This window comes from Pituophis catenifer, unplaced genomic scaffold (genome assembly GCF_029215685.1).
Source record: "Pituophis catenifer annectens isolate HBS135680 unplaced genomic scaffold, rPitCat1.0.hap2 SCAF_5, whole genome shotgun sequence".
Taxonomy (NCBI): domain Eukaryota; kingdom Metazoa; phylum Chordata; class Lepidosauria; order Squamata; family Colubridae; genus Pituophis; species Pituophis catenifer.
The window spans coordinates 38,141,601-38,168,914 of record NW_027256885.1 but is presented as its reverse complement, the minus strand read 5'-3'; the positions used below and the strand labels follow the sequence as shown (position 1 = coordinate 38,168,914).

The 27,314-nt window shown below is 43.5% G+C and overlaps 1 protein-coding gene across 1 annotated transcript in view; it reads left to right on the top strand.

Annotated features, from left to right (window-relative positions):
* The window catches only part of LASP1 (LIM and SH3 protein 1), a 375,357-nt gene that overhangs the window by 269,588 nt on the left and 78,455 nt on the right, over positions 1-27,314 (top strand). Inside the window, exon 4 of the mRNA XM_070944361.1 lies at positions 26,861-26,968. Coding sequence (XP_070800462.1) covers positions 26,861-26,968 — 108 coding nt within the window. The remainder of the gene's footprint in view (positions 1-26,860; positions 26,969-27,314) is intronic.

The following is a 27,314-nucleotide window of genomic DNA, read 5'->3' as shown; positions in this document are numbered from 1 at the left end:
CCTGGGACCTTGTTGTTTTTTTGCTTTTTCCTTGCTTCCACCAGCTCAGACATCGTAATTGGTCTATTTAATGCTTCTCTGTGGGACTCCTCTAATTTTGTAATGTTTGTTTTACATAAGTATTCCTTAATGTCTTCATCCCGAATCTCTTCTTTCTTGTAAAGATTTTGAAAAAAATCTTTGACTATACGTTTTTTGTCTAGGTTGTTATGGTATATTTGTCCTGTTTCGTCCTGCAATTGAAATATTGTTCTCCTTTCTTTTTCTTTTTTCAATTTATACGCTAACCAGCGCCCCGTTTTGTTTGCATGCTCAAAATGTTTCTGTTTTGCTAATTTGATTTTCTGTGCGATTTCTGTCTGGGTAATCAGATTGATTTTATGTTTAGTAAGGTTTAATTTTTCTTTTATTGTTTTGTCATGGGGTTCCTTCTGCAATTCTAATTCATATATTCTAAGTTCTTCTAACAACTTATTCCTTGACTGTCGTTTTTCTTTATTTTTTTTTGCCATATACGCAATTGTAAGACCTCTTATGTATGCTTTAATTGTGTCCCAAAGGTTTTGAAGCGATGTCTGTTCTTTAGTGTTTATTTGTAGGAACATTTTAACCTCTTTCTCAATCATCTGTATATATTCCTTATCTTTTATTATTCCGGTATCCATCATCCACCTCCTTTGCTTTCGATGTCCTTTCCATATTATTTCAATGGGGTTATGATCTGCCCAGGTATTCGCTGCTATTTCGATATTTTTTACCTCCTCTCTGAGGTCTGCAGTCATCCAGGCCATGTCGATCCTAGACCATGACTGGTGTGGGTTCGAATAATATGTATACTGTTTCGTTTGCATGTTTGCCTCTCTCCATACATCATGTAGGTGTAGTTCGTTGATCATATCTTTGAAAGGTTCCGGTAGAGTCTTCTTTCTGGTTTTACTTTGTTTATTACTCCGATAGTCTTTTTCTATGTCCATGATTGCGTTGAAATCTCCTACCATACAGATAGTTTCGTATTCCAGGTCTTTAATTATATTGTGTAGCTTTTTAAAAAAATCATTTTGGTTTCCGTTGGGTGCATATATGGATATTAATAATATTGTTTTGGATCCTGTTTGTATTTCTATTATTAAGAAACGTCCTTCTGTGTCTGCATATATTTGTTTTGTTTTTAGGTATTTCCTGACATATATTACGACTCCTCTCTTTTTTTGGTCTCCTAGAGCTGCATATAGTCTTCCTAATCTTTGGTTGTCCAATAGTTTTTGATGCTGTCTTTTGATGTGTACCTCTTGGAGTGTTATAATATCTGTTTCTAGCTTTTGAAGTTTTGTAAATGTCTGTTTTCTTTTAGCTGGTGAATTAAGTCCGTTTATATTGATTGAAATGAGTTTTAGCTCTTTTTCCATCTCTCTTTATTTATCTATCCGTTGTTTGCAGTCTTTTTGTGTTTCTAGTGATCATTTGCGTCTTTTCCCTCGCTCCCTCTCTCTCCATTCTTTCTCTTTCCAATCTTCTCCCCTCTTCTTGGTCTCTTTCTTCTTTCTCTGTCCGCTGTTCCTCTTGCCTCTTAAGTTCCTCTTCTTTTCTGCTCTCCTGCTCCTCCTCCAGCACGAAGTGTTGGTCAAAGAAGTCCTGTGCTTTTCCTACGCTATCGATTCTGTATTTTTTGTCTTCCCAGGAGATTAGTAGACCCTCCGGTATTAGCCAGCGGAACTTTATTTTAAATTTATTCAACTGTGCCGTTAAAAAGTTGTAGTTCCTTCTTTGGTCCCTTGTCCTTTTTGGTATCTGTTTGAGGGTTAAGATTTCTTTTCCTTTATACATAGCTGTATCCTCTCTCATCTTCCTATAGATCTCTTCTTTTAAAGATTTTTTTGTGAATCTGATGTGTATTTCTTTTGGTAACTTATTTCTCCGGGCGTAATTCGTGTGAACTCTATAGATTTCGTCTATTCCACTTCGTATCTCTTCCTTGTCCCTCTGGGTCACTTCTGAGAGTATCTCGGTCATGATTTCTCCTAGATCCTCCTCCTTTTGCTCTTCTACGTTCTGAAACCTTAAGTAGAAGGATGCCTTCTCCATCTCAAGATATGATACCGTGTCCTCTAAATCCTTATTTGTGGCCGCTTGGTTGTATTCCATCTTCTCCATTCTCTTATTTGTATGTTCTATTCTCTCCTCCACCTTATAAATCCTCTGTTCATTTTCCTCTATTTTATGTTGTATCTTTCCTATCTTCTCATCCATGTTCCTAATATTATCCTTTATCTCTCCCACATCCGTCCTAAGTTCCTCATGATTTTTCCTTGTCTCCTCATGGTTGTAGGCCATGGTCTCTTGCATTTTATTCATTCCTTCCTGGATCATTGTTAGTACGGAGTGTATGTTTTGCATACTAAGGGTGGGAGTTGCTTTATCTTTTTCCGTGGTTTCAACTGTTTTTTGTTGTGCTGGGGAGGCCACGAGTATCATCTGGCTTGATGGTATTTTCTTACTTAACTTAGAGATTGTTGTTGAACTTGTAGTTGCCATTTGTATTTCTTTTATTATCTTCTCCCAGAATCTCATATACTGATTACTATTTGGGCTTTTCTATTTCTTTTAGTATTTATGTTTGATTGGTGGCTTTCAGTAATCCCAGTAGTCCCAGTAATCCCAGGGAGATAAGTAACCAAAATGAGTTCCCTTGTCACGCTATCACTGTCTATATATAAATTTATCTATAAGTTCTATTTTTCACTTTTCAATATTTTACAGAGTTTTCCAATTCATGATGGCTATCTGGCCTATATTACTCTCTAAGCATGGGGTGAAATATAAGGGGAGGGAGTGAGGGAAAAGTCTAATACTTCAGCAATTCATCAGTTAGCTATCCTTATAATTAATTACTTACTATCTAATTTGAATTTATTATTAATTACTATTTATCAAATCAATTACTCTTAATTTCTATCCTAGATTCAATTAATCTATCTAATATAATTTTTCAAACCTAAACATACAAAACAATATAATATTTAACTACCGAGGTAAAATATAGCACTAAGATAAGTATAAATATATATTTAGAATAAATATGAAATTAAGTTAACAGTTTTATATATATAGTATATAGGATTATATATGAAATTTCGCAAACAGTACATTTAATATTAATGCTTTTTATGCTTCTTAATCACTAATTTGTTATCAGCTTTTAGTACAATTAATTATACTTTACAATTGATTCTTCTTCGTCTGGATCGCTCTCTTCTCTCTTTTTCTTTTTTTTTTTTTTCCAAATTTGTATCCTTCTTATTTATTGTTCAGAGTCTAGTGTCCCAGTACTTTTAGATTGAGTGTCCAATGTCCACCAAAACTCCAAGACTCCCGAGTGTCCACCTTTCAACAACAACAAAAAAGAATAGAGGGTAGAATAATCCAAGTCCCAATGTCTAAGTCCAAACCTCCAAATATCCAAAGTCCAAAAGTCCAAAAGTCCAAGAGTCCAAGGAAAAATATTCTGCTTAGGTTGATTTGATTTAGCCCCAAAAGTCACTAACTTCCACTTTAAACGGAGTTTTTCTGCCGCTCTCTCTTCCAGTATCAGCTGCTTGTTAAGTGTCTCTTGTCGCCTCCACAAAGGGCAAAGTCCATCAAATTAATCCCTTTCTCTCCTTAAGTTCAGTCTCTCCTCTGTAGCAAAATATTCAAAATCCAAGTGGGATCCCTTTCTCCTCCTGGGTTTCCCCTGGATTTCCTCCACTTTCGCCGGCTGCTAATTTATGCGCTGTCACTGTCAAAATGGAAGCCGTCTCCGCTTATTTCTCAGTCGCCGCTTGTCTAGCGAAGATTCGCTTCTTAGTTGGAGTTTTATCTTCTTCCGCCTTCGATTCTCGCGTTGAGGGTTGTAAATGTACCTTTTGAGTTCTTTTTCTTCCCGATCTTTCCACCGAAGTCTTCTTTATTTGATTTTCGCTTCCCTCTTAGTCAGCTGTCAACGTTTCTGGCCAGCCGGGATGGCTGGTTTTTCCCGGATCAGGATTAAGGGGGATTTCCTGAACCTTCGGGGGGATTGCTGTCCTCCCCGAGGTCCTCGGAGTTTTCCCTTTTTTCTATTGACCTCTCCGAGGTCAATAGTGCCTAAATCGGCTCCTAAATCGGAGATATTAGGGACTTGGAGAACGGAGGTCCGTTCCTTTCGTCCCTAACACGCTGACGTCACCGCCGGAAGTCCGCTGCTGAAGGTTTCATAGCACCAGGATTCACCGTAAGTCAGGGTGTCGAGGGGATCTCGACAGGCGGCTCCCCTTACCAGGGATTCTCCTGGAAAACAGAAACGAACATGTTAACATCAGTTTAGGGTGTTAAACACATCCCCCAGGGTCCAGGTTTATGTGGATAGTGTTTATGGAACCGCTTAAGCAGTCGGCTAGCTCTTACGTTCGTAGCGGTAACCCAGGAAGCATCCTCGAACAGATAACCTTTCCACCTGATTAAGTAGTGTAGTTTACCGCTACTGATTTTTGCATCTAATATTTCATCTTATCTCGTAGTGGTTTCCTTCTACTGGCCCCGGTCTATCCAATCGCTCTCGGACTTTGTCTGCCGGTTTTAACAAGCTACTATGAAATACAGGGTGCACTTTACCCAGTAATGGTGGTAGTTTTAATTCCACTGTAACTGGATTGATCACTTTTATAACAGGGAAAGGTCCGAGGTATTTGGGTCCTAACTTGCAACTAGGCGTTCGTAACTTTAGGTATTTTGTCGACAGATACACCTGATCTCCAATTACAAAGGGTTTGAGATCTGACCTTTTTTTATCTGCCTGGAACTTATATGTTTCGGTTGCTTTATCCAAAGCCTTCTTTATGTGCGGCCACTGTCTCCCAATGCATGTAGCCCACGTGTCAGGAGAAACATGCTCCTGGTTCTGTACTTCTAGTTCAGGGATTGTAGCGAATTCCTTACCCGACACGATCTGAAAGGGCATGACCCCTGTGCTGCCATGGACAGCGTTGTTATACGCTATTTCAGCAAATGGGAGTAGTTCCGACCAGTCGGACTGTTGATAGGACACATAACAACGCAGGTATTGCTCAACCATAGCATTTGCCCTTTCGGCGGCCCCATTGGTACTCGGATGGAAGCCTGAGCTTAATCCCTGTGATGATCCTATCATCTTTATAAAACTGCGCCAAAACTTTGCAGTAAACTGAACACCCCTGTCTGAAATAATACGCTGGGGTGCTCCGTGCAAGCGATATACATGCCAAACGAACAATTTTGATAGTTTTCGGGCCGATGGTAACCCATGGCACGGGATGAAATGGGCTTGCTTGGAAAAGAGATCAACCACAGTCCATATCACAGTATTACCGTTACTTTCTGGGAGATCCATGATAAAATCCATGGCGATCTCATCCCAAGGCCTGGTGGGTTCTGCTACGGTTTGCAAGAGCCTGAGTGGTTTTCCCGGTCAAGATTTAGCCATGGCACACACTTTACAACTCTTCACATACTGCTCAATTTCCTTTCTCATTCGTGGCCACCAAAATTGGCATCTTACGAGGTGTAGGGTTTTGAGGAAACCAAAATGGCCAGCCGTTTTATTATCGTGACATCTATGTAGCACTAACTGTCATAGTGATTCGGGAATATACAACTTGTCCCCCAACCAAGCAAAGCCGTCTCGATGGGTCAACGTCGTTCCGTGTTCCGACAACCAAGCGTCTAAAGCTGATTCTCGCTGCAGATCCTCTTTCCACGTGGTAGATGGCTCGGTATGCGACGTCCGGGCCACCTGTTGGTTTCCGGGCATCATTGCTTGCACTACTTCCTCTCTTTTACTATCAAACGGAGGCAATCGCGATAGAGCATCTGCCAAAAAGTTCTTCCCCCCGGGACGTATTTCAACTCAAAGTTGAAACGTTGGAAATATTGTGCCCAACACACCTGTTTCGGCGACAACCGTCTGGGGCTTTGAAGCACTTCCAGGTTTTTGTGGTCAGTCCATACTTCAAACTTAATACCACTGCCCTCCAAGTGTCGCCACGTGAGTAGTGCCCATCACACCGTGAATGCTTCCTTTTCCCAGATGGCCCAACGCCTTTCTGTGATTGTAAATTTGCGTGAAGTGTATGCGCATGGATATAATTCCCCCTCCACAGTTCTTTGTAGTAATACAGCTCCTACAGCAACGTCACTAGCATCAGCTTGCACAATAAACAGTAAAGCTGGTTCAGGATGTCGTAGGACCGGAGCTTGTGAAAACATGATCTTCAATCCATCAAACACTCTTTGGCAGTCTGGAGTCCATACCAACAATTGTCCCAGTTTTGCTTTTAGGCCTGACGATTTCGTGTGGAGCAAATCAGTTAACGGGAGAGCTATTTGGGCAAATGCGGGAATAAACTGCCGATAAAAATTTGCGAATCCAAGAAAACTTTGTAACTGCCTCCGTGTCGTAGGTGCTTGCCATTCCAACACCATGCTCACTTTTTTCGGGTCCATTTCCACCCCATCCCCAGAAATGCGATATCCTGAATAATCTAACTTTGTGCAGTGGAATTCACATTTCGATAGCTTAACGAACAGCTTCACATGCAGTAATTTAGATAACACCTGTCACACTAATTTTGTATGTTCTTCCATCGTTCTGGTGTAGATCAAGATATTGTCTAGATAAACGAGAACACCCCGATATAGGTGTTCATGCAACACCTCGTTTATTACTTGCATAAATACAGCCGGGGCACTCTGTAGACCAAAAGGCATCACCCGGAACTTATAACTTCCTAGTGGACAATTAAACGTGGTCTTCCACTCATCGCCTGGTTTTATGCGTACCCTGTAATAGGCCTCTCGTAAGTCCAGTTTTGTGAACACTCTTCCGGTTGATAATGTGGCCAGTAGATCCTTCATCAAAGGAAGGGGGTATAGGTGTTCGACACACACAGCGTTTAAATCACGGAAGTCCACAAATAAACGTAAACCCCCATCCTTCTTTTCCCGGAATAATACAGGAGCAGCCATGTGTGACCGGCTAGGTTGGATAAAACCCCTAGCTAAGTTCTTATTGATGTATCGTCTGAGTTCCTCTAATTCTGGTTTTGTCATGGCATACGTGCGTGGTTTGGGTAGTTTGACACCTGGTTTTAGTTCTATGGCACAATCAGTGGCTCTGTGGGGAGGCAATACCTCACACTCCTCCTCATTAAACACAGCTGCCAGATCTTTATATACGTCAGGGTACCCTGTCTGTGGTGGTGGTTCGTCCAAACTCGCACACTGCACCCTTGACTGGCTAGACCTGTCCTCTGGTTCCGGTTCTGGCCCAACACTTAATCGAAGCCTCCGGAAACCCCCCTCCCACCAGATGTTGGGCCTCCATTTATCTAACCACGCCAGTCCTAGTATTACGGGTTCAACCATCGTGTCAACAACTACAAAGCGGATTTCCTCCCAATGCTCCCCCATTTCTAAACGGACTAACTCAGTTACCCTTGTTGCTGGCTTACCACCCAATAGGGAACCGTCCATCTGTTCAAATCTAATAGAGGCTTGTAACTTTAATGTGCGTAACCCCAAAGCCATGGCCACTGACTTCCGGATAAGACACCGGGTACAACCTGAATCTATCAGAGCGTTCTGTTGGACCGCTTTTGAGGTTTGAGGGTGTCTTAGGACAACTGGGATAATGAACGGGCGTACCGGGTCACTCACCATAGGGTCTACTGGGGCATCATCGTCACTGCTATCCGAAGCCACCGGACCACTCCCCTGGACGAGAGGGTTCTCCGACTCCGCTCAAGGACTACGAGACACCATTGGTGTAGTTGCTCTGGACCACTCCGACGAGGAACGGGCTCTCTCACGTCCCCTGCTGGCCGACGGTGGAGCCCGGGAGGTGGGAGGAGGTACAGGCGGCATGGGGCAGTCGGCTGCTCGGTGACCCGACTGACTGCACCGGAAACAGCGAATCATCCCCCTCCCAACAGGTACAATGGAGCGAGGCGGGGACGAGCTCACCCCCCCGAGAACCAGGTCTTGCTTCTGGAGTACGCCGAGGAGGGAGAGGAGGACCGGCTACTCCCCGTGTGCGGAATTCCCGCAGGCCAACGTCTAGGTCCACCGCTGCACTGAACCATTCTGACAACTTCGGCGGTAGCCCTCGATAAACACAGGCTTGTCTTAATTCTCTATCAAGCCCCAACCGGAACTGGTGCACTAGAAGACGTTCAGGCCAGGCCCATAGGCGACCGGCCACAGTATGGAATTCCTTAACGTACTGTCTAGCAGGTCGCCCTCCCTGTTTTAAGGCCACCAGTTCACCCTCCAGCAGCTGAGTTCTCGACTGGTCCTCGAACCGACAGCGTAATGCTTCCAAAAACAATCCTACATTTGCCAATTCCTTCGCGTGGTCGCTATGTAGGTCAGCGACCCAATCGGCTGCCTCCCCCGTTAGGACAGTGGTGATAGCCACCACCATGGCCCATTGCGACAGGTCGGGGTGACTGTAGAGATCCATGTAGCTCAATATCTGGCTCAGGAATAATGACACCCTATCTGCACTGCCATCAAAAGTGGCTTGTATGTGGGGGGCAGAGTTGTTGTTGTGGCTGGCCCATACCAGGCACCCACATAGGGACCGGCCCTGGCATCCAAGCATCCTGGCCCACTCCAACCCCCCCTCTCTGCTGACCAGTATGTCCACGCTGTCCCGTCTGGCCCATCAGCTGGGGGCTCTGCCGGCGTGGGGCTGCCCGATCCACTCCACGCAAGCCCTCTCCTGGTACTGATGTGGTAGAGCCAGAAGGTGGAGGGTCTTTCCTTCCAGGTCTATACACCCCCTTCTCAATACGTAGCTTCGGGCTCGCCAAAAGAAAACGGGTTTCAGTACTGCTTCGGGTTTCCCCTTGTCCTTGCCAAGCGTCCTGTCCTGGTACCCATGGCTGCCATGAAGGAGCGTCCCTGAAACTGGCCTCTCCGAACTTTTCACGTAAAATGTCCAATGTGGAGGTCCCCAACCCCATGGAATAACTCCAGTCACACTCTTCGTCTTCAATCCACCGTCGCTCTCTCCACCCCTGGAAGGATGGCTCCCCCCCTGGGGTGTAAGTTGTTTGGGCCCGGCTATAGTGGGACTCTGCCACCACTCACCCGTTGCGGGTTTTGTTCCAAGGGAACCAGCCGCCTCCATATCTGCAGAAACGCCCTCCTGTAACTGGGGTGTTCTTTCTTTGGGGCGTACCACCGGCAGCTCCGCCTCTCCCGAAGCTTGGACAACCGGCAAAGCCTCCCCTGCGACATCCTCTGCCACCTCCTCTAGCCCGTCGTGCCTTCAGCCATTATACACACGTCGCCGGCCAGTCAAACCAGAAAAGAAAGGAAAACGCCGACTTTCTGTCAAACTTGCATTGCGTGTCTAAGTCAGAGTGGGAAGAAGAACGCTGCCAACAGGTTTCAGTTGCTGTAATCTTTTATTCCACCTGAACAGCTCCACTAACAACAAGTGAAGTTGATGTGAAAATACACAAAGTCGGCGTTGGGAGAGGCTGCCTCCCAACGCCTTTTAAAGATCGCGCCCGCTCTTGCGGCTTGTTACTACGCCCTTCCAGGTCTGGCATCCACAACGCATGCATGAGCTGCATCCTCCTCCTTCTCAGCGGTGGGCGGAGGGCATCAGGAATACAAAGCCTGTCCCGACCGCAGCGTGACCAACTGCCTGCAATTATACTACTCACCCCCACCACCTGTGTAAACGTGAGATCCCACCCAATAAGCCAACCAACCCCCACAAGCCGCTTGCTGCTGAAGGTTTCATAGCACCAGGATTCACCGTAAGTCAGGGTGTCGAGGGGATCTCGACAGGCTCAACAGAGACTCTATTTCCTTAGGGTCTTTTGGAAAAATCAGGTGGAACAACTGATTACTTTCTTCTACCGGTCTACGATAGAAAGTGTCCTCACATATTGTGTTACGGTATGGTAAAATAGGCTGAAAAATAGCTTTTATCCATGGGCCATCAGACTTCTGAACGCAACATAACACCACAATTAGGTTTAATATGATAGACTTGCAGGGCCAGCACAACATGAAACATGTTCATTCCGGTATAATATAATATAATGTTATATACATATATGTATATGGGAATGTGTGCTAGTTATTACTGATTTGGGTTTAGGGATTTCTTTTTCTTTTATTTATTGAGTTATTGAGATGTATTCTATGTTTCGGGGGGTCTGCATCAAGGGAGGCTCATTCAATCTCATTGTATACATGTTGTGCATTGACAATAAAGGTTTGATTTGATTTGTCCATATTCTTCTATTCTTCCCATTAACTTAGGGCCAGTTACGAGTGGTTCTTCTAAAATAAATACTAAATCATCTGCAAATGCTTGTAATTTATATTTTTCCTGTTTTATTTCCATACCTTTTATTTCTAAATCTTGTCTAATATTTCTGTTTAGCACTTCCAATGTTAATATAAATAGTAATGGGGAGAGAGGACATCCCTGTCTAGTGCCTTTTTTTATATTAAAGTTCTCCGTGTAATCCCCATTAACTATTACTTTTGCTATTTGCTTATAATATATTGTCTTAATCATATTTATAAATTTCTCACCAAAGTCCATATATTCTGTTGCATCATAAATTGTCAATTTACATTGTCAAAGGCTTTCTGTGCATCTAAGAAAATCAGCGCCATTTGCTTTCCCAAGCGTGCTTCATAATATTCCAACGTGTCTAGGATGAATCTTACATTATTTTTAATTCGTCTTTTTGGTAGGAATCCATTTTGATATGAGTGAATAAATTCGTTTAGAAATCTTTTTAATCTCTCTGCCATTATTGATGCAGATATTTTGTAATCTGTATTTAATAATGATATCCTAATATCCTTGGCTGATATCCAAGATGGCGCTGCCAACAGCTGCCTCAGTGAAATGCTCTCTAATAGTTTCTTTATTTTTTATTATTCTCTGCGATTCACTACGGATTTCATACTCACAAGACCATCTGCTAAGAATTAAGCAATGTTTCTTTAAGGAGCAGCTTTCTGTAACCTCACCCCCCCCCCCCACATCCCCGTCTTTACAAACACAGAAGAGATTCTAACACAGGAAGAAGCAAATTCACAGGAAGGAGCAATGGATTACCAAAAACAAACGGAGGAGACGGCAGAGACGGAGACGAGGTAAAAGAGCGGGAATTTTGAATAGACTAAGGAATGGGGGGGGGGGTGGAAACCCTCTCCCTTCAATCTCTCTGACCAATTTACGTTCACTTACTAATAAAATGGATGAAATACTCCTTTTAAATAGGTGCAATTCTGATTTTTACAACTCAGCAGCTCTCTGCTTCACTGAAACCTGGCTAAATGAGGAAATTGATGACAACAGCATGCATATACCAGGGTTTCAGATACAAAGAGAAGACAGAATTGCAGAATCATCAGGTAAAAAGAAAGGGAGGAGGCTTATGTTTATATATCAACAACAGCTGGTCTCAGGATATAACTATAATATATAAATTCTGTGATGAAAACAGGCTTTACTTATCAACTGTAAACCATTTTACTCTCCACGTGAGTTCTCCTCATTTCTCCTAATTGCTGTGTATGTTCCTCCACAAGCTTGTGTAAACAAGGCATTATGAACTCTAGCAGACCAGATTATGAAGGCTGAAGCCAAATATCCAGATTCACTGCCCATTATTTTAGGAGATTTTAACAAAGGTAACTTAAGGATCTAAAAACTTTGCACCTAGCCAGACGGCAATTCTGGTGGCCAAAGATGAAGAAGGACATGGAGAACTATGTAAAAAGTTGTGCCACCTGCACGGCCATGAAAAAGAGACCAGGAAGACCCCCTGGTCTCTTTCAACAAGTTGCAGAACCAAGTCTTCCGTGGGAGGAGATTGCCATGGATTTTATAGTCAAGCTCCCAGAGAGTGGTGGGAACACGGTCATTTGGACCGTGATTGACTTATTCTCGAAGCAAGCCCATTTCACTGCCTGCAAGGGGCTACCCTCTGCCAGGAAGTTGGCCAGGATGTTTATAAAGCAAATTTATCGGCTGTATGGCATCCCCCATAGGATTATCTCCGATATGGGGGTCCAATTCACAGCAAAATTTTGGAGGGAGTTCCTGAGAGCCATAGGATCCACCCAGGGCCTCAGCTTGGCTTTTCATCTGAGCACAAATGGGGCGGCGGAACTGTTGAAGCGTGAATCAGCCTCGTCCCCCCCCCCCCGGGGAAACTGTAATTAATTAGAGGTGAATGGATCTTGTTTTCCATGGTGTATACTCTCAAAGAAAGAAAACCCGAAGTATATATTCTAAGAAACATTTTATTATAAAAGTACAAAACTAGCTAACTACATCTTACCGGCAGTCTTAACACACAGACGGACAAAGGAAAAATCAGGAAGTTAGAAAAGAAAGAATGTAGACATGCGCAGTAGTCCAATGTCTCACAAGACCAGTCTTATCTCAGTTTGCTACAGATAAGTCCTCTGGCAGACTACCGTACTGCTCAGAATGGAAGCTCAGCTGGCAAACACTTAACGCAGTGACAATGAGCAAACGCCATGATGGAGCAATACTTGAGGTGCTATGTGGACTATCAGCAGTCCAACTGGGCAGACTTGCTGCTTTTCTCAGAGGTGGCTTACAATAATGTGGTGCATAGCAGCACCAGCCTGACCCCATTCCAGATCACCAGTGGCACGGAGTTCGTCCCCATGCTGGAGCTACCCACAGAGCCACCATCATCCATGTCCCTAAATGACTGGATGGATTCCCTGAAACAGGGATGGGAAAATACCAAGCGAGCCCTGGTGGAGGCAGCGAGAACCTACAAAGCACAAGCTGACAAGCGCCGCTCCCCCTAACCTCCTTTCCAAGTTGGTGACAAAGTGTATCTGTCAATTGTTGGAATCAACTTGGCGGGCTCATCATGAATGGTCCAGATTAGAGAATACACAAACGCAGGTGCTTCTCGGGATGATGGAGCAGCGAACAAAAGGCTACCATCTCTTTTATTAGTTATCCAAATACAGCGTCATCAGAAGGCGTTATTATGGCTACACATCTCATATTACATACAAGAGATAGAAAAACATCCATATATTCTCCATAAGTTTCACATTCTTACCAATTACAGTAAATCACGTGATTTCTAGGAAAGCGATACTTAAGGTAAAAACAAAACTTAACTCTGGCTATTTGGTGTCAGTTACTACCAGACGAGAGGCCCATCTCCTGTTATCTCATTGCCTCACTTCTCAGGAATGTTCCGCAAAGAGATGTCTCTTATCTTTTCAAATACAGTCTATGTTCTGAACAAAGAGAGAACAAAATAGGGCCTTTTAGAGAGTATCCAGCTGAACCCGCTTTTTCTACTCAGATTATTTCGGTGCCAAGCTCCATACATGTGTCCAACCAGTTAGACTGGTCTATACATGTACTATGGCCACCGCATTCCCACATTTCCTCTGTTTTTGTTTTTTGCAACAGGTCTCAGCTGTGTTGTTATTATGATGTTCTCTTTATGCCTGGGAAACATGTCTATCATCATAGCAAACAAAGCAGGAATATATTGAACACTACAACATACAGAAATAAGCAAAGCAATAATCATGAGTACAGTAGACAATATGTTCTTCAGCCATCTGGTTTCTGCAAATGTTTTTAGCTCACCCATCCTTTTATTATGGTGAACAAAGTTAGTGGAAAAATGGCCAGGAGATGTCAAGCGAGGTAGGCCATCAAGTTTCTGAGTTGTATTCCAGTTATACATTTCCACAAATCGCTCACACAAATTGTAAATCCATCCGAATCCAGACACCCAAGAAAACCACATGTCAGGAGTTTGTAACCTCTGAGTTATCTTGGAAGCCCTATCTTGCAAGTCCCGAGCACCTTCTCTGACCACACCTGATTTGTTCCTCCAGTTCCAGAAGGGCTTTGGTTTCACTTATCAGGACGTCCTTCCTATTGGAGGGAATAAAACCTTTGCACATTTGCAGAAGGGAGGGGAGACATTGGATGCAGCAACAAAGCAAAACAAGCAGTACAATTATAGATACAATAATTGGCATAATTGATTTCAACCAAGAACCATCCGGGAGCCATGACCAAAGAGCAGCCCAGATGTCAATGGCGCCAGATCCATTGGATGATAAGGGATTATTTTTTGATCTAGTTTTCCATATGTTCTATGGTGTGAGTGATGTTATACTGATAATCAGATACATATCTAAGACCACCTCCCTGATTTCAGCCAGTTCTTTGTTCATCAGCTTCAGCATCTTGATAGTCTCGTTGAACATATGTAATAAATGAAAATCCCGATAGTTTATTGCCACCCGAGATTGGGCAAGATGTCTCTGGATATCTGAGTTTTTAATGAGCCACCCAGTGTCAGTGGTGGGTGTGGTTTAGGAAATAGGAGTAGTGGAGTTTGTCCGATTAGCAGCTATTTGAATGTCTTTTATTACTGTCCCATGATGATTGAATATAGAGACTGCTGACATGAAGGATCATGAGATGTAGGGGCAATAGATGCAAGATCGTGACTTAATTCCAGAATCCGTGATATATAGTCTCCTCTATGCAATTGTTACAGAGGCTCATTGTTCTTATTCACTCCCCGCTCAGCTGGAAATGTCAATATGGGAACCTTAGGTGGTGGAGTAGATTTAGGTAGAAAGTAAGGACCTTGTACATAGACAATGTGTTTGTGGCGGCAGCGTTCTTACATGGTCACTTGAGAGTCCCAAAGCTAACAATGTCCAAGGCCATAAACAAATCATAGTCACTTATACGTGTGAAACAAAATTACTAGCAAAATCAGAAAAACAATTCTACTAACATTAGTATGTGTAAGAAAGTGTTAAAATGTATATGTACAATGTGAAGTTTCCTCCTGATGAATCTTCCGCTGTGCGCAGGGGACTAGCTTCCGGTGTAGTCCTGCAAAGCTGATGGTCACCACCTTGCGTTAAGAGTCTGTTGCCGTCTCAGCACCAGGGGTTTCTCCTTCTTTTTGTTGTAAATGAAATGGTCTTATGTGTCTTTTGGGGATCCAAATGATGCGATCATTGTCCTGGACAGCAGCATACCCATGGCCCCAGGTAATAAGGTCAGCAGGCCCTCTCCATGCAGGATCAGGTAGTTGGTGGAAATAGACCTTTGGTTTTAGGGCAGCTGATGGATAAGCAGAAAAATGACGGGTCGCAGCCGATGTGGGAGGCTGTCCAGTCAGGTTAAGGAAGTTCAAAGTATATAAACAAAGATTGAGTTTGTTTTGCATGGCTGGGAGGCCGAGGCATTTTTCCTCTTTCAATTTTATAAGCCAAATTTGTGTGTGATGGACCACTTCTTATAAAAGTCTGCAAAGGCAGTACTGGTATACGCAGGTCCATTGTCAGTTTTAAGTTCAATTGGGCGTCCCATCGATGCAGAAGTCCGAATACAATGATTTATTGCATGTTTGGTTGCTTCCCCCTTTTTTGGGAATGCCAATAATAAATCCTGAATAAGTATCCAAGGAAACATGCAAATATTTCCATGGGGCAAAGGAAAGGTATTGAGTCACATACATTTGCCAATTTTCACAAGCTTTGAGTCCTCTAGGGTTTTACACCCATAGGGATAGAATGAGCTTGTTGACTACAGGTATGACATTGTTGTATGATGGCAGTCGCTTCAGCTGCCGTGAGACCAAATTGTTTCGCTAATGCTTTTTATTTTGATGAAAATAGGCATGACTGTCCCATGGTGTGATGGAAGATATAACCATGAGCGCAGTTGCAGCTTTGTCATTTCCCTCTTCCAATCTCTGTCTCCGCTACCCACAACATCTATAACCTTCCAATAAATAAATCTCCTTATAACACTAAACATTCAAGTCCTTCTCCCACTGCCATTCTGATTTCCAAGCCAGCCCAAGTCTGTGCAAACCAACTTTTTCTTAAACAATTCAACTCCTTCTCTGCATCAATATCTAATTGTCCTTTTAAATCTCTTTGTAAACTGAGCTTGATTCAAATAAAAAACAAGCATACTTCCAAAAGTCAACTTTCTGCTTTCCTTCACTAACTCTCTCTTACATTCCCTATAACACTGGGTTCTTTGCATACCAGTCTTTATTCAAAATAGCACAATTATCTATTCACAGCCTACAATATCCAGTCAATCCTAAAAATTTCCTCAACTCTTCAGGTGTTACTTCTTTCATTAATTAAATGTCCTATGTATTTTATCTCTCTGTCTACATATTGTAATTTCTAACTCATCTCTGTGATAATTCCTAAAAATGGCAGCAGTTTATGCTGTTGACAAACAAACAAACAAATAAATAAACAACAGACAAACAACAAACATGCCATCTGTTAAGTATGCAAAATGCACGTAGACATAAAAACATAAAAATAAGAAAAACAGCTTCAAAAATAAACAAACAATCTAAATGAGGTACTTTGAGTCAATACTCTGAAATAGAATTGGGTATGAAAGTATTTGAAACGTCAAAAATTTCCAGAAGGAAAAAGAAGATATTGCATTCTGAGCCATTCAGTGCTCTGCAAAGGCAGGTATCAGATATCACCCTATACCCCGCCCCTCTCTGGCTGGTTCTCTGAGAGAAAAAAAAAATGGTTAAAAGTACAAAGAAACAGTAGCCCCCCCCCTTTCGTGCCTCTCATCTCCCAGGGAAAAAAAGGAGGGGGTGAGGGAAAGGAAAAATTTTTAAAACACACAAGCCTCCCTCCTCCTTGGATGGCAGAGAAAGGGGAAAAAATGCTTATACACAAAATTACATTTCATGCAATCCAATACACACCCATTCACATCTGTACTGCAATCAGACCTTTTGTATAATACATCCTTCATGCGAATCAGTCATTCAAATTATTTCAATGAACTAGTTTATTCCCAAAACAGTGCAAAAATTCAGGCAACAGTCATAATCACAAAAAGTGATATGGGCCCATAACCATTGCCCGGTTTTCCACAGTTTCAAGTTCAAACCCAGTCAATTTTTGCTGGCCAGCCAAGCATATCAATTCCACACACTATCATTATAGATGCACATCAACAAAATATTTTAAACAGAAATCAAGTTGTTTCAGCCTGTCAAACATACTGAGAGTCATAGATCAGATTAAAAGCTTGTTGAGAAAAAGTGTGAAAGCTAAAATAGTCGCAGACAATTAGTGTAAGATTCTTTCCAGATGTCGTCATGAGTATCCTTGTAAGCAATGGCTCCTCTGGAGAAAATCATAAAGCAAATAAACCTAGGATCTTTAGGCAAATGATATGAAATACAGCCTACATAGTCAGTTAGAGCACACTGAAGAGATGAATTATTCTGAAGATAAAAGTGAAAGTCAGATTTTGAGATAGAAAGAATAATATTTATTAGATCAGTTCCATTTCTTCGACAGTCTGGCGTATGCCCCAAGGTTATAATTTCAGCAATAGCTTAAATAAAAGGTAAAACATTTTTAGATGGTAATGAGACAAATAAAGCAATGTACTTTTTGCTGTTCTAAAACAGAATTAAATCTCCTGGCTTTTTTCTTTTAGTCAATAACTCAAATAATGGACTAAGTAAATGCATAGGTAAAGAGAAATATGAGCAGTCCCAATTAATAGTACCCAGTAATTGTTGCAAATTTAACTTTGGGTAACTTTAAAAGCCGGAGCAGAAAGAGATTGCACATAGTTTATGCCCTATACAGATAAGAAGCGTACAGCTGTATTTTTTCTGGGGCAATGTGCAATTCATTTACACATAAATCATTTTGTATTTTCAAAAAGCCAATTAGGTTGTATTTTTTGTGCTCCAATTTAAATGTCATCTATACGATGATCCTGACACACTTTAATCATATCTGCCAAATAAACGTGCAAAGTTGCAGCCGGTAGACAGACTGAAAGCAATTCAAGAATTTATTCTATATTCCATCCCCCTTCTTTTTGTCTAACTGTTTCTTTAAATTCTGCTTAGTGGGGGTGCAACTGACTCCTTCAAAAGGAGCTGATGTTTAATTTCATGCCGTGCGTCTGTGTGGGTGATTTAACGTGAGAGCAATCTCTCAACAAAATCTGAAAAGGAACTATTAACAGTGTCCTGAAGGCTTTTTTTTTTTAATGTATCATTAAACACTCTATAACTAATCTCCAGAGTGCAAAAAAAATTTTTCAGGGCTGGGGAGGTTTGTGGAGGCATGTTCCCATCTGTCGCCACGTTTTAACTTTTAAAGAGCCCTTTTCCAGATTGCCAAAAGTATTTTTGAAGGTAAATCAAATTCTTTTCACGGGCAGGACTTTCCCGTTATCTTTTTAAAACAATAATTGAGGACTTGGCCAATTCTCTAAGTTCGGGGAGGTACGTAACCTGGGGCTTAGAGAATTCTGCCTTCATACTCACGATTTATGGGAGGGTGCTTCGTTTGCAGACGACCGGCCCTGGTTTGCAGAGGCTTTTTTTTCCAGCCGAATGAGTATGAGGGTGCCAAGAGACGTGCTCAATCCATGAATCACGTCGGGGTCACCATATGTTGGACTCAACTTGGTGGGCTCATCATGAATGGTCCAGATTAGAGAATACACAAACGCAGGTGCTTCTCGGGATGATGGAGCAGCGAACAAAAGGCTACCATCTCTTTTATTAGTTATCCAAATACAGCGTCATCAGAAGGCGTTATTATGGCTACACATCTCATATTACATACAAGAGATAGAAAAACATCCATATATTCTCCATAAGTTTCACATTCTTACCAATTACAGTAAATCACGTGATTTCTAGGAAAGCGATACTTAAGGTAAAAACAAAACTTAACTCTGGCTATTTGGTGTCAGTTACTACCAGACGAGAGGCCCATCTCCTGTTATCTCATTGCCTCACTTCTCAGGAATGTTCCGCAAAGAGATGTCTCTTATCTTTTCAAATACAGTCTATGTTCTGAACAAAGAGAGAACAAAATAGGGCCTTTTAGAGAGTATCCAGCTGAACCCGCTTTTTCTACTCAGATTATTTCGGTGCCAAGCTCCATACATGTGTCCAACCAGTTAGACTGGTCTATACATGTACTATGGCCACCGCATTCCCACAGTCAATGAAGTACTTGAGGTTGAAATTGCCAAGTAGGAAGCTAGAACCTACGTTTTGGGGGCCATCTCCAATTCTGAAAGTAATAAACCCCATAACCATTCAAGCTTAACCTCCCATGCTTGCTAGGGAAAGTGCATCCGGTTTTTCATAGCAGCTTGTTAAAGCCTGCGGTAGGTTCTCAGCTAAGGCCGGTTGACTGGGCAGCCCCGAAGTCTATGACAGTGCAGGGAGAGACCCACTATGAAGTGAAAAATATTCTGGATTTGCACCTGCATCAGGGTCGACTGCAGTACTTGGTCCTCCTGTCTGAGGCCACCTGGGTTAAGAGTTGGGATGTGAAAACTGACAGATTAGTCGAGCAGTTTTACAATAAGTATCCAGGGAAACCTAAAGAGCTGCCTGGAGGACGTCAGGGAGGCTGAATGGGATTAGTGTCAGGTTTCGATGCTATGGTCTTTCCTTTTTCAGGACGTCCTTTTCGTGTGAGGAGGGGCAGCCTGTCAACCCTTTGAGCATCTTCAGGGTTGCCACAGCGAGGCTGGCTGAAGCTGGGAGGGGGGAGTAGAGATAGCTGGGGGGACTATGTAGCCAAAATAACATTCTTTCTTCTGGGAATCAAGGACACTCTCACTAACACCTGGAGGGCCGTAGATGGGAGGCATCATGGATGGGGAGAGAGACCTGATTGGGACATGTGATGGTTGTGAGTGATTGGGGGGAAAAATTTTGGATTTTGAACTGGGTGGGGAAAACCCGGGGAACTTCAGAGTCGGATTTTCACCAGCTGTGCCAATATGACATGCCTAATAAATCTGTACTTTGAGGAACCCTGCCTTGGAGTTTTGATTTCATATGGGCTGTTACTTGGAACCCTGACAACTCTCAGGCCCATGGTTAGCCAAAGGTATACTTTACTAAAGCCAAGTGGTTACAGAAGAAGCGAAGCTGGATCTGAGGTTTTTGCGCCCAAAGTTCCCTTCCACACCCCCTTTATCAAAAAGTGTCCAGTTAGATGCTAACAAATTGGGTAACAGTCCCTGTCTTTGCAGCTGGCTGCATTCCTTTGCTTGACTTTGGAACAGCCGGCGATTCTCATGGGACAGTGCGATGCTTAGTTTCAATTCCTCATGGTAACTCTCCCTCTTATCCTACCCTGTCAATCCCTAAGCAATGCATAGTGTAGCTGAATGGCTGCCCTGGCACATAGTAAAGATGGCATGGAGTGGTGGTGGTGGGGTTTAGGACGTTTAGGCACAGGCCCTCGGCCGCGCCTCCTTCATGCCCAGCCACCCGCCTCAGCCCATTTACAGCCAGCTTTCCTCCTCCACTGGCCCCCCAAGCAAGTACTGCAATTCATTATGTGAGAAGATTTTAGGAAGACCACCACCGAATGGGACGTTTAGGCACAGACCCTTGGCCGTGCCTCCTTTGCCCCCAGCCACCTGCCTCAGCCCATTTACAGCCAGCTTTCCTCCTCCACTGGCCCTCCCCCAGCCATTCTCCATGGCCAATGGACCCCTGGCCCTCCGCCCCTGGCACTTCATCCCTGCCCATTCTCCCAAACACCGTTTGACCCAGGCCTTTGGCTGCATGGGACAAATAGCCCCCAGCCAATTGGGTGGCAGGGAGAAGCAATGGTGCTGTGGGGGCAGCGTGCGATTGGCGATGGGCGATCACAGGGCTGTGGGAGCGGGCAGTGTGCGATGCAAGATTTTTTTTAAAAGTACTGCGGCTGCTCCACACATTTTGGGGCCTTGCAGATCTGTCACCAGGACTGGAGGGAGGGGGTGTGGCGGCGGGAGTAGCAGCCTGCGGGGCCACTGGTTTGCACAGACAGGCAAGAGTCTGTGAGACAGCTTGGCTCACAACTCAGCTCCAACGAAAGGGGAGGAGGAGCAAGGCTGGCACGGCTTCTGTCGTCGCAGGGGGGCTGGGGGTGTCACACAGGTGAGCGGCAAGACCGGCATGGATTATGGCATTGCAGGGGGACCTGGGGTGGTTGTGCAGGTGAACGGCAAGGGTGGCAATGCTTCTACAATTGCAGGGGGTGGGGGGGGTCATGCAGGTGAACCTGTGTGACCCCCCCAGCCCCTCCCGCAACGCCAGAAGCTGCAATGGCCTTGCCACTCATCTACGCGCCCCCCCAACACTAGAAGCCACGCCGGCCTTGCGCAACACCCCCCCCCCCAGCCGCCCTCCCTCACAACACCAGAAGCTGTGCCTGCCTTGCTCCTCCTCCCCTTTCGTTGGAGCTGACTGAGTTGTGAGTCAAACTCTCTTTGTGAAACCCCCTTGAGGCATCCCTCCCTCCCTCCCTTCCTGGTCCCCCCCAGCACACACTCGCCTGTCTGCCACCCCCAGTGGCCCCGCAGGCTGCTACTCCCACTGCCACTCCCCCTCCCTCTGCTCCTGGTGACAGATCTGCAAGGCCCCAAAATTTGCAGAGCAGCCGCAGTACTTTTAAAAAAAATCTTGCATTGTATGCTGCCCCCCCCCCCCCCACAGCCCTGCAATCACCCATCAATTGCACGCTGCCCCTGCAGCACCATTGCTTCTCCCTACCACCTGATTGACTGGGGCTATTTGCAGCCAAAGGCCTGGGTCAAACGGTGTTTGGGTGAATGGGCAGGGATGAAGGGCCGGGGTGGAGGGCAGGGAGCCCATTGGCTATGGAGAATGGATGGGGGAGAGCCAGTGGAGGAGGAAAGCTGGCTGTAAATGGGCTGAGGCAGGTGGCTGGGGGCAAAGGAGGCGCGGCCAAGGGTCTGTGCCTAAACTTCCCATTCGGTGGTGGTGGTCTTCCTAAAATCTTCTCACATAATGAATTGCAGTACTTGCTTGTCTTGTATGGTAAAGTAGATATACACAGGGCTACATCACTTTAATCCTTTCCCTTGTTAGGCTTTAAGGCCTTGGTATACTTTGATTAAGAGAGGTGTCTGTTTTCTTTCCCTGGGTTGATGAAATCACTTAGCACTAAATTCTATTTTGGCAAACAGGTACTAAGTGTTGAATTTCACACTCCTGAAATCTTCAGACTATTTTTTCTGAGTGCCAGGCATCTCTTTCTACAAGGAAGTTGGGAATAGTTGCCACTAAAATGTGTTGAAACTCAGATGACTTTACAGATCAGATATCAGTGAGATTTGTTTAGAGGTGGATGTATCTGGAGGAAAGATAACTTCTTTTAGGTATGAGTGCTTGAGGCTGATGGCAACAAAAGATTTATTGATAGAAAGACAACATGGGTTTGTGCAACAGCATGTGAGTTTTACAACTTCCTAGAATTCCTCAGTAGGTCGAACTGAAAAGAAAATCCTTCCAGGAGTATAAGGGAAAATGGATAAAATAACTGTGAACTGATAACAGATGATTGCAAAACTTTTGTATTTTACAAATGATGAATGCTTGCAACATTTGTTTTGCATATTTCTGAAAATACTGCTGCCCTTATGTAGAATGACCATACTGCTGCCCCTTGTGTAAAATGACAAAGCTTCCAATATTTTTAAACCAATCCAAAGTTTTAATTTTGCCTGTTCTACCTATCCTATTATGGGAGCAACATAACTTATAATAATTAGCATATTTGGAAACATGCAAGACTGTTCTGACATCTTACATTGAGAAGTGTTTCTGCTGGAGCTGCTTTTGCTCTGCTTCCAGACTGTGGATATCCTAATATGTCCAGATTCTTAGAGACTGCCTGAACAAGTCCGGAAGTTTTCTTGGCAAGGTTGTTCAGAAGTGGTTTCCCATTGCCTCCTTCCTAAGGCTGAGTGAAAGTGACTGGCCTAAGGTCAGTCAACTGGCTTCGTGCCTAAGGTGGAAGTAGAACTCATGGTGTTCCGGTTTCTAACCTGATCCTTAACCACTACAATAAACTTGCTCCCAAACTGGTATTGGTCCTCTGTATTGACATGCACTCTTGTCAGTTTCAGTTAAGTTTTAGAAAACTGCTTGAAGCTGTGAATGTCTTTTTGCTGTCTGCGAGAACAAGGCTGTCTGCCTTTCTCCCCCCACCCCTTGCTGGCTCCATGGAGAGCACCAGCAAATCTCTCTTTATCCATCAGAAAGTTGCTTGAGAATTTCTGTACACTGAGAATATTGTTAGGTAAATAATGTTTAAGTTAGCGTTAAGGTGTGTATGTTTTGATTTTCCTGATATTGCAGACAGAAGCCATCAGTAAAATCTACATCTCGCCAGAATTGAACCACTATTTACTTTAGTATATCTTATATGTTGTGCTAATATGGGAAATTTTGCTTATTTGGTGATTTCCCCTTTTCACAAGCATATACAACATTCTAGTTTAGTTACTGACTGAGTGGGTCTTAAATTCAGCTTCTGGGAATACAGTGATTCTTTGTGTGTGTATGTTATATAAGCTTTCTCTGCGAGTTGGATTGAGACATAGAGGTAAGGGGGATCATAGCAGTAGTAAGTTTCAATTTCGGCTGCTACTGGTTTGCTCATGGGCACACACACGTGACGCTTCTGTGCATGCAACCCACCACTGGATCATAGACACATAAATGTATCTGAGTATAGGAAAGTGATATATATCAAGAACCTTGGTTTTAACTGTTCTGATCTCTGCAAATACAATTCAGTGTTTCTTTAATTTGTCAAATTGCAGGGTTAAATCAAGTTTCAAAATGCATATGTTTGTAAAGTTCTCTTCTACATGAATTAGTTGAAAGAAAGTAGTTCATTTAACAAAATGGGCACATTGAAGACCAAGGGAAACTGATTGAAATCCTTTTATGTGAATGTATTTCCATGTATTGCCTTAACATGCCAATCTTCTTACTAAGCTATGTTAATTTACAAGCAGAATACAAGTTTGTATCTATTTGTCATATTAATGTCAGGTTCCGGTGTATAAAGAAAACGTCACACACACAAATGATGGTTTGAATCCTTTACCGGCATGAACTAACATCCATAAAACAATACAGGAAGATTTTGTTGGAGCTACTGCTCCATGCTCCCCACCACCTTATAAAGCTTTACCACCCAGGTGCCTTTCATCCAGCCCCACCCCACTCATTAACCATGTTGCAATTAGTCACTATGACTATGCGTTTTCCCCGTGCGCTCCCAACCAGCTGGCCACACCCCAGGCATTGCAATCATTACGTCCCAAACTACACCTCTGCTTGAAGCCAGGCTTCCCAGCCAACAGCATCTGCCCAGTTAGCAACTCTCAGCCATCGCCACAGCCGCCGAAAAGCGCTCAGCATATCTGCTGTCTGTCCAGTGTACTCGGGCATTGTAAATGTCCTGAGGAGGCCACCGTAGTCCTGATGATGTCATCAGGTGGCGCCTGCAGCCTAATCGTGCCGCCGACGCCAGCCGAGTCTCCCACGAGCAGCGTGCCTCTCAGCTGATGAGCAGCAGTCGGAAACGTCCCCCAGAGCGGCTGGTGGCGGGGAGGTGAGCCGGGGAGCCATGGTGTGCTGCCGGAACCGCCGCGCCTGCCGGAATGACAGCCCCGACACGCAGTCGCGTGTCGGAGCTGACAATTAAAATGTTTCAGCAGATGGCAGCATTTGACCGAACTTTTCTGGGCTCACATATTCAGCAGGGTCTGGAATGGTTCATACTTGGCTGGGAAGCTTTCAGTAGGCTAGAGTGAGAAGTTTAAAATGCATCCTGGAAGAAAGTAATAGCAGACTAAAGGTAGTCCTCAACTAATGACCACAATTGGGACCAAAATTTCTGTCACTAAGCAATGCGGTCATAAAGCATGACATCACATAACTGCATCACTTAGCAATGGCAATCTCAGCAGTCCCTATTGTGAATTCCACAGGTTGTTAGCTGAGGACTCACCCCAATCCAAGCAATTCCAGGCTGTGTCCATCCCAGCTCTGGGCCTTGGTTCTTCCAAGGTAAGGGACTGCCTTCCCTTCAACTCCCCCCAACTGCCTATTCCACCATGTCTGCCCTTCTGGCTGCCCTGCAACCATGCCTTATGGGGTGGCAAGCAGCCCCAGAACCACATGGCTCTGGGGCTGCTTGCCATGCTGCAGCTCAGGGGTTTCTTGGTGCACTGTGGCCCTGGCACTGCAAGAAGCCCCTAAGCTGCCTCAGCCTCACCAGTCAGGCCCAGCTGTAGGGCATGTCATTTAATGGGGTGAAAATTAATTTTTGCAATTTTTTTCAGTGAGGGGTTCTAAAAATATGTGTTTTTACACCAAGAATTCAAATCTGCTGTTGTTTTTGCAATTGCACAATGTTTAACTTGGTATGGTGAATCCACGTCTGATCATATACCGCACAAATACTGTTAACTTTATCTTCTCAAAATTACACCTTGTTCTACAAAAATTAAAGGTTTTTTTCTGCATGAATCTGATCTAACTAACCAAAAAATAATCCATGCAATCATAAACTAACATCAGAAAGCAATTATCTGAGTTACAAAAATGTTTAAGCAAGTTTCATCAACTCTTGTTTTGATTCATTCTTTGACATCATCTGCCGACTTGCTTCTGGGCCTCTGATATAACCCTCACATTTCTCATGTGTATACATTCTGCTTACTGCCTCTGTGACCTGTTTTACACATCTCTCTATTGATTGGGCATGACAGGGCCACTGTGGTACTTGCATTGGTTCGTCAATAAACTTCTTTATTTCTGCTGTAGTCAGTTTGCACGTAAAAGGTGGCTCATACACCTTCAGACCAGTCAATCAGCTCCAGCAGAGTGGATGCTCTGGCTTGACCTCTATCCAGTGCATGGCACCACCTTCACAACCAGTATTAACATTTGTAGAATCTCCTCCAATGGCCTTCAAGCTTTTGTCAATGACCTTCTGCTTCATGAAATACACCAGATTATCTGTAATCACTTAAACCTTGTGTGGCCAGTAGCTACCTCACAAATGGCCAGGCCAAACATGCTTGGTCAGCAGCAGAAGAAAGAAGAAGTGAAGGCCACCTATGACGACAGGGGCCGTGGAATGCAGGGGGCCAAAAGAGCAGAGATGGGGAGTAAATAGATAAGTGGGGGAGTTGAGGCATCCCTGCAATCATAAGTACAGGTGGGCTGCCAAGCGCCCAAATTTTGATCATGTGGCTGTGGGAGCACTGCAACTGTTGTAACTTCAACGACAGGTTGTAAGTCCCTTCGTTCGGCACCGCTGTAACATTGAACAGTTGCTGAAAGAATGGTCATAAGTTGAGGGCAACCTGCATTTTTATTTTCATCAGGAATTTTGCTCAGTTCAGGGCATATTAACTTTTAAAAATTTAGCAATTTAACTCTATTGTTTTAGGGTTTTTTATGATTTTGCAAGCATGACAGTTTGAATGTAAGATTGCGTTCTTTTACACAATTTACATCAAGCAGGAACTATGATTCTAAGATCATTTTTAAAAAGCTGCATCTCTGAATTGGATGGTTTCTGAACCCACAGCCACTGACTTGCTGGGACTGAACCTAAGCCTGTTCTTCCCCATCCACTTCCTAACAGCCTGCAGGCATGGGGACAGCACTTTATATATTTTATAAGATATAAAACCATTAATACAAAGTAGGACTTTTCTCATAATATTTAGACCTTTTTTGGCCAAGTATTAGCCATTGCACATTGTTTCAACAAGTGCTTCTAATGGCAACTTCAGTCCCACAATAGTAATCATTTTTAATGTTGAGGTGAGGTTGTAGATTAGGATTCATACATGCTGATGTAGTGTAAATAATGTCTGTTTCTTCATTTTCATACACAGGTCCGCTATAAGGAGGAATTTGAAAAGAATAAAGGGAAGGGCTTTAGTGTGGTGGCCGATACACCTGAATTACAGCGAATCAAGAAAACTCAAGATCAAATCAGCAATGTAAGCTGCCCAGCACATTTCATTTTCTGTCTCCATATTTATATATTTAAAAGATATATTTAAAAGTTTTTTCTTTGACAGATTCATCTGTTCCTTTTACTAAACATCTTGGTTTCAGATTCTGTAATTTTGCTATTAAGGCAATAGTGTAGATATTTACCTATAAAGTTCCAAATGCTGCAAATATATTCCTGTTCCAATACACTCTTCTTTTCCTCTGTTTTTATTGCAAATATATTAAAATAGATAAACAAGTATATAATGCATGAACAGAACAATAATAAATGCATTATTTTAACAGTTATCTCAGGAAAAAATAGCATCTTGCAAAGGTTTGGAAAGACTC